This window comes from Sciurus carolinensis, chromosome 4 (genome assembly GCF_902686445.1).
Source record: "Sciurus carolinensis chromosome 4, mSciCar1.2, whole genome shotgun sequence".
NCBI lineage: Eukaryota > Metazoa > Chordata > Mammalia > Rodentia > Sciuridae > Sciurus > Sciurus carolinensis.
The window spans coordinates 6,161,981-6,175,441 of record NC_062216.1 but is presented as its reverse complement, the minus strand read 5'-3'; the positions used below and the strand labels follow the sequence as shown (position 1 = coordinate 6,175,441).

The following is a 13,461-nucleotide window of genomic DNA, read 5'->3' as shown; positions in this document are numbered from 1 at the left end:
AAGAATAATTCTGAAGACCTGGATATAAATTGCAGTTGCACCTCTAACATTTGAAATTTAGAATTCTGGCCCCTAAGTTCATGTGGAGAATTCTGAGGATGATCTAGACTGAGTACACTCATCTCCAGCATTTTAGGGGTTCTCTGTGTGCCTGTGTGTGTATGTGTGTGTGTGTGTGTGTGTGCACCCACCTGGTCTCATCCTCGTACTGGATTGCTGGAACACCACTGCAACCTCTTTCCCGGCTTGTTCTTGCTCTTGGTGGCTCTGGCCCTTCCTCCAAAACAAGTGTTCATGGACACCACATTGACTGTGCTCTTGGTACCTTGTTGGGCTCGTATATTTCCTGGTTATTGTGAATTCTCTGCCCTCCTCTGTGTTTTGACTGGTGAGTGGTGACTCCATTGGGAGGCAGAGTGAATTCTACTTTCTTGGGGTTGGAGTCAGACTTTGGTTGGTTCTGTTCTTGGAGGAACTTACACAGATCTAAGGTGAGTTCTCTGGTGGTGGTGCCCACCAGGGCCTCCTGTGACTCCTCCACGTGGCTACAGGAGTCTCCCTGGAGCTCCCCTTGGGCAGCTCCCAAGACTGTGTCTTCAGGCCCAAGAGCTCTCGGTTCCCTGTCTACTGACAGACTCCCACTGTCAGGTTCAAGTTCACTCTTCTGGACATAAAAGAGGATATATGCACACTGACTCAGGACACAAGTAATGTCACAGGCCACTACCTTAGCATCATCCATTTTATACCATTGGCCATTCCCAGCTTTTATGTAGCAATAGTAATATCCACTGTGACAGCTCACCCCATCATGGACCAGCACGGCATAGAGGGCACAGGCCAGTGGGCCGCTGCTCTGCTGAGCCATGTATGGCTGCATGTCAAGACACTCAGGATAGTGCACCTGCTTAGCAATTTTGTCACCTGTGAGAACTGAGAATGGTTTCAATACAAGCATGAGAACCTTTGAGGCAGTCTGCAGGCTCAAGGTCTTGCAGGCTGGCATCTTCTTCAGACAAACACCACAGTGATAGGCATTTTCCCCTTTAGCCATTCAGGCTTCACCAACTGCTCCAAGGCTTGCTGCAGACTCTGAGCTTCCAGGATGTCCATGGTGATGTCCAGGTAGGGGTCAAAAGTGTGTGAAAGGTCGTGGCAGCAGAGACACTTGATTTGCAATCTCCAGAACCTTCCAAATATTTGGTGCATGAGGGTGATGTCCTGGGAGTGAGCACCTGGCTGCTTGTGCCCACGCAGACATGCTTTCTGCAGGGCATCGATGGTGAACAGCAGAAACTCATGGGCATCTTCCTGCTGCCATGTGTGGAAGTCAGCAGCCAATACAGGCAAGGGCCAAATGACATCCCCAGGGTTGTGGAGAGCCCGTGCCATGTGAGCTTGCATCACACACATGCAGACCCTGTGAGGAGGACAGGTTTGGGAGGGATCCTGGGACAGCATGTCATTGGCCAGAGGAGGGGTGTATGTCAGACACTGCAGAGCAGCACTCACATAGCAAGTGTTTCCAATGTTCTGCAGCCCATCACCAGCCACAGAAGATCTCTGCCAGCTCAGAGATAGTTCCTCCCTAGGAGACAGTTGTGTCCCCACAGGAGCCAAACCGTTATTCAAGTGTGCATTAGTGCAAGGTGACAATGGTGACTCTGTAGGTAGAAAAACCCAATGGACTTTAGCATAACCTGCATTTGAGGAACATGTAGGTTTCACAAAGGCATCAAACAGAGACTTACCTCCACAGTGGGGCAAAGCTGCCTCCATGTCTCCAGGAGCACTGACCACAGGGTTTCCCAGCTGGGATCTCAAGAGGAGGAAAGCTTCTTCTTCTGAGCTGGTCTTCAAATGACAGTCTTCTCCAAGTATCCAGAATTTTTATAGCTCAGCCTTTCCACCACACCCACTGACTCAGTGTCAGATCCACCAATAACCTCTAAGCACTTAAATGGATTAAAAAGTTTGGGTGTGGTCGATTCCCTTCTGGGAGAGACTCCTTGACTCCTTTCTCTGATTTGCAGATCCCAGGAGCAGAGAATCTGATTCAATTATCAGGATTGTTCAGAAATATCCTGAGGTCTCCATTTAGACAAAAAAGGCTAACAAACCAACATTTTTGGTAGTTCTGCTCGGTTAGTGTGATGGGAATACCTTTGAATTGGGTCTCAAAAAACATGAAAAATGAAGAATACAGGACAATGTCTTGTTTGTTGTTTGTGTGTGTGCCCATTCTTTTAGAATTTGAGACACGCACAGTTTCATATTGGTAATATTTCAAAGGGAGTACTGTTTGCATTTATTAAAAGTGTTTCTCCATTTTAAACCACTTTACATAGAAAAGGATGCATTTCAATTCCTTCTCTTCTCAATGAGCCACGTCATGTTGGAATTTTTTTCTCATTCATTTCCAAGGTGGTTTTGAATTCAAAATGAAGTCATTTGGGAATATTTCTGCCTGTATTTGGTAGAAATATCAAGGAGGCATGTGGCACCAGTTAGAATAAGTTTTCAATTATGTTCAAGATAATGTTCCTTCTAATTTTTATGTATCATGTGTACAGATTTCTCCACCCAAATGCCAGTACTCATTTAGAGTCATAAATAATTTATTTTATTTATTTTTCTGTGGTTCTGAGAATCACACCCAGTGCCTCAGGCATGGTAGGCAAGCCCTCTACCACTGAGCTATGACCACAGAACCATAAATAATTTAAATAAGATCAATGTACTAAGGTTTTTAATTCTATGGTTCTTTATCTCTCAAATTTTATTTTTCAGTGGAATGATCTGGAACATAGCTAGAAATGGATTTGTCTACCTGTGTTGGGCCTCTGAAAGGTGACAATGCAAATGATTTCACTAGTTCTCCAGGGCTTTCTGTCATTTAATCTCCCACTTCCTTAAATTGATCATGATGATCAGGAGAAGCATGGAGGAGAAAGGATTTGTAGGTTCTTTGTCTTGTGAATTCGAAGAATCAGCTCCACGGTCACAGAGCAAGAGAGCAAATAAGAGGATGCATGAAAGTAATGAAGGAAAGCACAGGCAGGGTGCTGCCAGATGGCTGCTGTCTAGGGCTTTGTATGATGATGTGAGAGGGGAGTTAGTCACCCATAAAGACCACGGACTGGTAATTTGAAAGTAGTGGTCTCTGAATCCAATCACAACTGCCCAGACACGGTGTTGATTCCTCGGGAATGGTTCAGGGTTCTGAGCACAACGTCAGGCTCCAATGGAAGTGCTGGTCAGGAGCCGTGTACTCCATCTGTGGTCAGTGGCAAAGGCAGAAGTGAAATGCACATGAGGAGGTCCCTTTAGGCCTGTCTGCTTGGCAAGTTTCTCTCTTCTGCTTTGGCTATCATTGAAAGTCCTGTTCACGCTGTCATATTTTGTGTATCATTTAATTTTTTCATGAATATTGTCTGTATGTTTTTCTACATAAGAAGTATTTGTGACTTACTGACCATGATGGCAGAGGATTTCCCGAGGGGCTGGCATGCACACAGCTCCCGGTGGCCCCAGCATTGCCTGTGGCGGCACCTTGGACAAAATCACCTCTTTAAATGCTCCCATTTTCCCTCTGTAAACAATGAGAGCCTCTAGGGGAGGTTCGAAGAAGTTTCCCTTGTGTAAAAAATACTGTAAAAAATGTGACAGTGCCTCATGTGCACCCAAGCAGCTTGTGCAGGCCTGGAATCAGTGGTGGGGACATCTTTCCATTCAGAGCCACTACCTGCTGGGCCAGGGAAATTCCAGCCAAGCAACTGACTTGATATGTGGAGAGGTTGTGGATGGCACTCCTGCCCCAAGCCCAGCAGCCCTACCCTGATTACCTTCAGATTCTGATCCCAGCTACTGAGCTTGCTAAAAACAGAGCATCAGAAGAATTGCTCTGTTCTGTGAAGACCTGGACCTGAGAAACATTCCAGATGCTCTTGGGGCAATAGGGAAGCCTGATCCAATCAAGGAATGTGGTGAAGTTCAGAATTCTATGTCCTCCACAGAGCCTGGAAACACCTACTGCTGGGGCTTTCATGCCCTGCTGGCCAGGAGATTTGAGGATGATGACCTCCACAGACCAGGTTATCTTTATGTGAATCTATGTGTCTGGACTTCCCTGGGTCCTGGAAAGAGAGAGCCATCAGCAGAAGACAGAGGTTTGCAACAGGGTCAGGGAATGAAGTTGATCCAGAGTAGGGTGGGGACACCTGTGTAGAGGTAGAGACACTCCTAACTCCTCCCTACCACAGGTCCCAAGAGGTATTTAGTCACTTAGGCAGAAGTTGGGCCCTATGGGTTTCCAAAAAGGACAACTCAAACTACAGTCACAGCCTTCTCCTCCATGTGGACTCAGAAGACACACCTGAATCTCCTGTGAATCCAGGCCCTAAAAGCTCTCAGGATCTGGCTCTCCTGCCATGTTGTTGTTCTGGGTCCCTCCCAGTCTAGACTACTCATTTTTCCCCTGCGGTGCAGTTTTAGATCTTCTTCTTCTGTGTTCCCAACACACTGGGGAAACTCCAGCAGGGAGAAGAGGAGCCAGGGCTTTCCTAGAAGACAGGGAGTTCTGAGATTGCTCACAAGTTCAGATGGAACTCTCTGATTTCACTAGCTCTCTAGACTTGTGTGGACATCAGTAGATTTAGGAAATTACCAAATGCTCAGGCTGCCTAGAAAGTCCCCTGATCCAATTTGTTAGCAAAGTTGACCCAACACCCCTCACTTGGCTTAGAAAATGCCAGGTTCTCAGACTGTAAGTGAAACCACCCCCAACCATCCCAGGTGCAGTGGAGTGGCTCCTCATCCCCTGAGCTCATTTGACTAAAAAGGAATAGCACCAAACATCCAGGAAGAACCAGATCTCAGGACATCTTGTTGCCATGGAGGAAGACTTGATGTTGTGCTAGGATTTCCTGGGACCCCAATTTGATTTCAAATTTGGTGTCACACAGGTTTTTCCTGGAAGGAGCCCAATTAGACAGATGCTCAATAACCTCTCACCAGTATGTGGAAGAGTTGAGAAGTTGTTTCCATAAACTGGCACATACAATGTTAGCACTGATACTACCTGTTATTGGTGATGAGTTCTGCTTCCTCCAATGTTGAAGTGTGAACATTAAAGAAGCATGCTGAGGCAGGTGTATGAAGCAGGTTTTACTTAAATTAACTAACACAGATGTCTCCTGGGAGGGAGATGGGCCATGGCTGGTATTCTAGTAACCCAGGAAGTGAGAGTGCCCTTCCCCTTTTATAAATTAAGTTTCCTTTGTTCTCCTCCATTCTTCTCTTATCTTGTTCATTTCCACCCACTCCTGCATAGTGACTGGGATATGTCAGTGAAATGGCCAGAGTGGGGCTGGGCAGGTGAACTGGGAGCACCAAGGTGGAATGCCAGCCAAGAGGGAAGTGGCAGCCCAGGTTGTATTAGTAGTTCTCTGTCTGCTCAGGAGCTGCTTCCTTAACAACCTTTTTGGGAATGACTGTATCAAAGGGATCTGGAGACACGATAATTCCAATCTTCCAGGAGCTCAGATCATCCTCCATTTTCTTGATCTGACCTGATCACCTATTGTACTCTCACTGCCTGTCTTTAATACTGGCTTCATTCCCTCCTCTTATTCTAAGGAACTTCTTATTGCTGTAAGGATATGGGACAATGACTGCTGTGGCTGTTTAGAACTGGAAGCTGGCAGTGTGGGGCAAGCATATTGGAGTTCCCTTTTAGAAAGTGGGTAGGTTGTGGGATCCATACTAAAACTGTGATAGGGAAAGAGCAGGTTGCAATGTCATCTGGGGTGCTGCTTCTATGTGTGAGAAACAAAAGGACATGAGTTCTGAAATGAGATGAATACAAAATAAATGTTGCAGCATCTGGAACATTTAAATAAATATCATGAAGATGATAGAAATCAATAATCTCTCACCATTACGTGAAAAAGCTGAGAAGATGTTTCCATAACAAGGTCTAAGGAAGGCTGGAGAGGCCAAGAACTTTATGTGAGAATGGAAATCTTTAACATTGTCAGAGTTATCAGGAATGGACACAAAACATTTACTTTTTAATGTCATATATGTCCCCATAAATTATAGTTAAGCTATCTAATGTCATCTGATTTTTGTAAAATATCCTTTTATTGGTACAACCTCTGGTTCAGCAGAGATTCCTTTATTTTGTTACTTAGGCTAAATGATCATACAAACATTGATTAGGCCTGTCTGTGTAGGAGGTTAAGAAGATCTGTAGTCCTTACACTGACTAAAAGTTTATCACTCTGGCAGTTTCTCTTGATAGTTATTAGGCACTATTGCCTACAAATATCTCTTTTGTAGCCTCCAGTCTTACTTTTTCTTAGGTGCTAATACAAGTGTTCATCTTAAGTTATAGTTAAGTATTGTTTCCTCTTTGAAATGTCCAGGAATGGCTGTGGTTTGGTTTTTAACTGTTTTGCTAGGTGTTTAAGATCAAGCTGGTCAAATTGACCACATTCCTATCTGCTGTTAAGCGTCAGTCAAGTTCTCACAAGGGAAGCTGGAGCAATTGGCTAACTGAGTCCCCGCTGATTCCAACTTGGGGTGTTTAATTCCGGCCCAGGTTTCTGCTTTATCCTTCACCATGCCTGGAGACTGAGCCTCCTCTTCAGGTATTGTACAACAAAGGATCACAGATGCTGAGGTCTAAGATGAAGTAAACCCTTGTTAAGGGATTTACCTTTAAGGCATTTTGTCTGCCAAATGATAAGTAGAGGTGGACTTTTAAGAATGACTGTGGATTATAGCCTCCAGTGTCTGCAGCAGTTGGCAGGCACTGAAGGAATACATTGACCCCATCTCTCTCCTGAGGGTGAGGACCAAGTATTGATTGATGTAATGAAAATGAAACCAGAGGTGGATCCCAAAGTAATAATTGCAAACTGATTTCTCAGTGTAACACCAATGATTTATTCCTCTCTGTGTTTGAGTCATTAACAAAATTTCCAGAAGATAAAGTGTGTGCGAGGAGTCCACCACTCAGTATCAAAAATCATCATTTTCAAGTCCTGAATTGTTCATTCCAAACTCTGGAGAGGAAGAGAAATCCCTGGACATTAAGGCAAACTGAAATCATACCATTTATCTCACAATAATGTGTTTCTTACAAACACTTGAATCCCTCAAAGGCATTTATTTTAACAGATGCATCTCTAAGTATAGTGGTATAAAAATAATCCTAGAGAGCACTGTAACCCAAATTCATAGAAATCAACATCATCTAATGTCATCTTGCATTTCTAATCTACCAAGTGCCTAAAACCCATTTAAAGTGTTGATTTTGTGAACCTGCATCTAACCAAGTATTAGCTTAGAAAGATTGGCACAGAAATGCAGGCAAGTAGCATTTATCTAGGACACAAGGACTTGCAATCAGGTACATAGATTAGAGTCAGGTGATGCAAATGTGTGAGTCATGTTTTATCAGGAATTTCCACAGGGATTAGGTGAGTGGCATCAGGTGAGGCATTGGATCACATGGGCACAGGGCAGTATCCAATGTCCAACCCTCCCTTTCTTCTGGCATCCAGGAAGCTGCCTCTTCTCCTGAGCTGTTTGTCCATGAGCCACCTTGCCTGAAAACCTGGTGACAGATCAGAGGAGGACAGCTGGAGCTCAGGTGGATTCCTTTACCAAGGTGTTCTTCAGGTAATTGTTGAGGGAAAGAGTAGAAGAGAAACAGAAAATGATGGAGGTTTTGGTCCTTGGATGAGGGTTTTTTAATTTAAATAGTGTGTGTTTGCATTGAGAAATCATTCAACATATTATTGACTGTGGAAAGACTCAAATTTCAGAGGGAACATGCTCCACCATTCTGAGTTCTGTGGGTAGGTGGAGGAGTCATATGGAAACTGGTCATTTTTACTATGGGCAATTTAAAAGTGTAAATGTGAACAAATTAATGGGATTCAGCCTGATATTTCCATCCATGCACATGTCAGTGTTTTCTCCTGTTCATCCATCCTTCTACCCATTTCCCCTCCCCTCTCTTTCCAATCACCATCTCTCACTCCAAATGCTCCCTTCCCAGTCCCCTGGTGGTCCTCCCTCCAACTTTGGATCATCTTCTTTCCTTCAGTTTCCACATATGAGAGGAAACACTGGAGCCTTATCTTTCTGTGTCTAGGATGTGGTGTCTTCCAGTTCCAGGGAAGCCCCTGATCATGACAGGATTTACCTCCCCGTGCTGAATATGAGTATTTAGTTTACTTTTGCTTTTTCTCTTGTGTCCTCATCTGTTTGGGTAAATATACAGGTTAGCCCTGGCCCCACAGAATATGGTTCCAAAGTCCCTGCCTTTCAACAGCATGGGAGCATTTCAGAAGCATTGTTTTTGGAACCTCTTTAATCATCTGCTAATGAGCTGGAGTTTTGGCTCAGTTGTAGAAGTCTTCCCTGGTACATGCAAGGCCTTGAGTTCAACACTCAGCACCACATATAAATGAATAGAATTTTAAGAATCCACTGACAACTAAAAAATATTAAACCAAAATGGTTAAAGTTTGGTAAAACTCAGCAATGATCCTATGGAGCCATGGATGTTCCTTGGAACAATCTTTACAATGGTTCATTTGTAATGGTACAATTCTGTTCTCGTTTCTTAAATATATACTGAAGTCAATTTTGGAAGGTCATGTGTGACCAGAAATATGGCCATTTCCTCCAGAATTTCTAATTTATTAGCCTAGATTTTTGGTACACTCTGTTCCATGACATGTTAGATTTGAGGGTCTGGGTTGAGAAATCAGTTGAGAACCAAATTAGTTTCTCCTTATACGTAATCTGATTTTTTTCCTCTCACAGCCTTTATAATTTTGTACTTATTCTGTATTCTAGGCATTTGCATTACAATGTGCCTTGACATTGGTCTGTTATAATTTTGCACATTTGGTGTCCTGTATGCCTGTTGTATTTGATTCTCCATTTCATTCTTTAGCATTGGGAAATTTTGTGGGTCTAGTGCATTGAAAAGACTGTGCATTTCTTTGGTTTGTATCTCAATGCCTTCATCTATCCTGAGAAATCTTAAATTTGGTCTTTTTCTGTTATCCCTTAATTCTTGGAAGCTCTGTTCCTGTTTTTTTTTAACATTTCCCCATGGTCACCTCTATATTGAAGATTATATATTTTGTCTTAGTTACCTGAGATTCTGTCATCCAATTGGCCTAATATGTTGGTGATGCTTACTATTGAATTTTTAGCTTGGATTACTGGTTCCTTTATTTTTGTTTGTTTTTTCCCCAGAATCTCTATCTCTGTATTGAAGTAATCTTTTGCTATCTGTGTTTGCTCTCTCACATATCTTTATTTTGTAGATAAAGTTAACTATATACATTCTAAACTTCTGTTCTGACATTCTTCTACTGTGTTTTCAATGAATCCTATTATTGGTATATTTTGGTTTGTTCAGGGTGACATGTTCCCTTACTTTCTCATGTTCTTTGTGCATCTACACATCTAGTAGTTATGGATCTGAGGCAACAGTGTTTCTACCCTGTGGACTTGTACTGTCCCCCAAGGTTTCCAGTACACTGCTATTTAGGAGGAAAGAAATAATAACAACCAAGCAAACAATTTACAGCATTAAAACAAATATTTCCTTCAATCATGTCTACAAGGTTTAGTATCACAAGAAACAGAAATTTTATGACCACTCATGCCTATCATAAACATTGCAAGTTTGCAAAATGTTTACATTTTTAAATGGTGGACTGGGAAAAAACAGAAGTGCTAGAGCATATAATGATTATGAGGGAGGAGGAGAGAAGGCAGAAGTAAGGAATTAAAGGAAGAGTGAAAGAGAGAACAATAGAGATTGGTTGTTAGCAGAAGAAAAGAGGGAATCAAGGGAAACAGCTAGGTAGGAGAAAAATATACATGAAGCAAAAACTTTAAAGGAAAATCAAGAAATAAAAGAATAAAAAACAAAACTACAATATACTGAGTATACATCCTAGTGCATAAAGAACTAATCCTTGTGAAATAATTGGCTTCAGAAATGCTAGAGATGAATAGAAGAAAATAGAAAACTGTATAAATGTATAAACTGTTTAATGTACCATTAAGGTCACAATTAAACAGTGAAAAAGAATTTTTTTAAAATCTTGATGCAAAGTTAAAGAATTATTTCCATTTTAGTTCAAAATATCCTCAGCTTCTCTTCTCTGCAGTTTTAGGTGTGGTCTTCTGGGGCATTATGCTCCACTCTCTGTTGCTGGAGTGAGAAAGGAAATCCCAGAGGTGGAATTCCTGGAGGCAGGGTTTAGGCTTAGTTAGGCTGGAGGCTCTTTGCCAAATGGCAATTGGTCTGGAGATTTTCAATCAGCACACCTCCTGCACCCAGTACTTCCAGTCCATGCTGTAGGACTTTACCCCAGGACTTCCCTGGTTTCCACTCATTGGGTAGGTGGGTCAATTCTTATTTCCCTACATCGCCTACAGACGCCATGTTCCCTGGTCTCAAATTGGGTCTCCAAAGAATTTCTCCTGCCCCCAACCTTCAAAGTTTCCTGCCATATGTGTCTCTCGAAGTTGGTCCTGCAAGCAGTCAGATTGGAGGGGAGGGGTAAAGAGAGGTGGATTTCTGACACCAGTTGTCCCTTGTGTAATCCTCTCTCCACATTTGATTTTTTTCTGGACACTTAAGTGCACTCTGTGCCATGCAGCCTGTGTTTTTTGGGCCTATAGCTCAAGTCCAACTGACGTTTCCCAGGACTTGGCTTCCTCAGTTGACAGCCCACCAGCCACAGCTACAAAATTGTTCTTTCCTTTTTCCTCCTTATGCCACCTGGAGAGATGGTGACTTCTTTCCCCACACTCGGATATCATGCAGTGTGTCCTTCTGGTTTGTTGGAAAATGTCCTTGTTGCAATGTCCTTGGTCCCTAAATGTTCTGTCCCCAGACATTTTCCCAGGCCTCTGAAAACTGCTGGTTCCTTTAATTCTCTTATCCCTCTGTTATTCTGATGGAGGGACCACTGTGACTGCAACATCCAGCCGTGTTGTGTCAGTGTCTGTGCCACTGGGAATTTTTTCTTATCTTATTTTATCCAACCTCCTGTGTCCCCGGACTGCTTTGTAGGACTAGTTTTAGTATCAATCAAAGTACCCCCCTTGTTTTTATTTACCCACTTTGTGGAGAAGCTGCCTGTCTACTTTCTTATGTTCACTCCATCAAGTCTCCTGAAATGCAGCTTCCTCTATTTTGTCATCCCAGATTTCTCTTTATCATTTTTGAATAACCAACTCTTTCTTGAAAACTCAGTTATTCATTTCCCATATTTTAAAAAATGTCCGAATTTCTCTTTCTGTTTATTCCTAGCTTCAGTCCACCGTGATCATAAAAGATTCAGAATATTATGTCAATATTTTGAATATGTCAGTTCTTGATTTGGGCCTAATTTATCACATGAATTTGCCAAGTCTAAATATTTCCTCTGTTCATATTTAGTTCACAGTGGTACAGTCCCTCTGGAAAGCAGTATGGAGAACCCTTAGAAATCTTTGAACTGCAATTTGACCCAGCTACCCCACTCCAGGGCCTAAACCAAAAAGAATTAAAATCAGCATATAACTGTGACACAGCTACCTCAATGTTTATAGCAGTTTAATTTACAAGAGCTAGATTGTGTAATCAATCTAGATGCTCTTCAATAGATGAATGAATGGATGAAGAAACTGTGGTATATATACACAAATATATAAAGGATTATTATTTAGCCATAAAGAATAAAATTATGGCATTTTCAGGTAAATGGATGGATTTGGAAGATATCATTCTAAGTGAAATAAACCAATCCCATAAAAACAAACGCCAAATAATTTCTCTGATAAGTGGATGATGATATAGGAAGGGGGAAGGGAAAGAGGCAAGAATGTAGAAAGGATGAATTGTACAGAGGAAAATGAGGGGTGGGCAGGGGGTGGGAAAAAGAAAATAATAGAATGAGACAATCATCATTACCCTATGTACACTTGTGACTGCACAAATGGTGTGACACTACTTGGTATACAACCAGAGAAACGATAGTTGTAACCCATTTGTGTTGAATGAATAGAAATGAAAAATAATAAAAGTTAAAAAACAAATGCATTAATTTTATATTTATGAGAAAGTAATTAAATAGCAGGGTGCTAAACTTAAGTCAGCAAATTAGAATGCAAATTATGAGCTTCAAGTCTATGTATGAAAGAAAATAGATTTTCCTTGGAACATTTATCTGAAAACTGCCTCCCCTGACCTCAAAGTTGGTCAGATATGAAAATAGTTTGGTTTTCATATAGTTGTGTAAGAGAACAATATATACCAGTCCTCATGGCCATGATTCCCTCATCACTCAAGGAAATCACTTCCTCTGTTGACACTCACACACTGTGTTGCAATAGAAATGAACAACTTCTCTAGAATCAGCCACTCGGGGAACAAATGTCTCATTACCAGGCAATGTGTCTGGCCCAGGACAGGGTCCTGTCCTTGGACCAGGTGACTATAGCAAAAAATAGAGAAACATGTGGTAATGGGGCATCACATTGTGTGGAATAGTTCTGACTATGTGGTCATGGTTCTACGTATCACAAAAAGGCAAGGAAGCGCACATAGGAGGGCATTTGTTTCTCTGTGAATAGAATAGTTTTCTTTTCCATGTGACTGAGAGAATTCTAAATCTGACACCTGAGGAAGACAGACCTGACTGTAAGGAGATGAGGCCATGGACAGATCGTTCCCCACACCCTCAGTCACATAGATCCTTTAATGCCAAGAATGTGAAAAAGCAGCAGAGGGCAGCAGTGGGTCCCAGGGCTCCCTCACCAGAGTAGGAGGGTCCCAGGGTAAGTAGAGGCCTGGGTATGTGGAAAGCCAGGGGGCAATGTGGATTAATGGACCTGGGTTAGATCATAGAGGTTCTGCCTCTATAACTGAACTGTCCATTCCAATCCCATGATGTCCTAGCCTGGGAACTCCCCATCAGGCCAACTGGTCTATTCTTATGCTGCCAGTGTCCTGTTTACCTGCAAATACATATCACAGTCCAGACAGGATGTTGTCCACTTTCTGAATCCTGGCTCAGTATCTCATCTATCAGAATGTGTAGTCCTTACTAATTGTGCCTCCATCAAATTTGTGTTTTGGGAAAAACTCTAGCATTTCCAGTATCCTAGTAATGAACCTCCTGTCTTAGTCTCTCCCAAAAATATAGTACTGAACTAAGATTTGAAAATCTGTCCTTTTCTTGATAATGGAATACTGGCTGAGGTTCTGACCATGCACTAACATTTTCATTTTCTACCCACAGGTGAAGTGCAAGGAATGTGGGGCTTTGGAAGCACTTGAAGAAGCAGAAGATGGCCTATGAAGTGCTGGGATAGGGCACTGACCCCACAAGCCTTGGGTCCACAGCAGGAGAAGGAGGACCAGGCACA

The 13,461-nt window shown here is 42.4% G+C and overlaps 2 protein-coding genes across 2 annotated transcripts in view; one reads left to right on the top strand and one right to left on the bottom strand.

Annotated features, from left to right (window-relative positions):
* Positions 1–292: 292 nt before the first annotated feature.
* LOC124982247 (ubiquitin carboxyl-terminal hydrolase 17-like protein 6) lies at positions 293–1,779 on the bottom strand. The gene is given in 2 exon segments (XM_047548550.1): positions 293–1,047; positions 1,050–1,779. Coding segments are annotated over 2 exon segments (1,485 nt in total).
* A 1,430-nt stretch (positions 1,780–3,209) lies between these two features.
* Positions 3,210–13,461, top strand: part of LOC124982246 (putative protein FAM90A14P) — a 93,008-nt gene continuing 82,756 nt past the window's right edge. Inside the window, exons 1-2 of the mRNA XM_047548549.1 lie at positions 3,210–3,282; positions 3,960–4,094. Coding sequence (XP_047404505.1) covers positions 3,210–3,282; positions 3,960–4,094 — 208 coding nt within the window. The remainder of the gene's footprint in view (positions 3,283–3,959; positions 4,095–13,461) is intronic.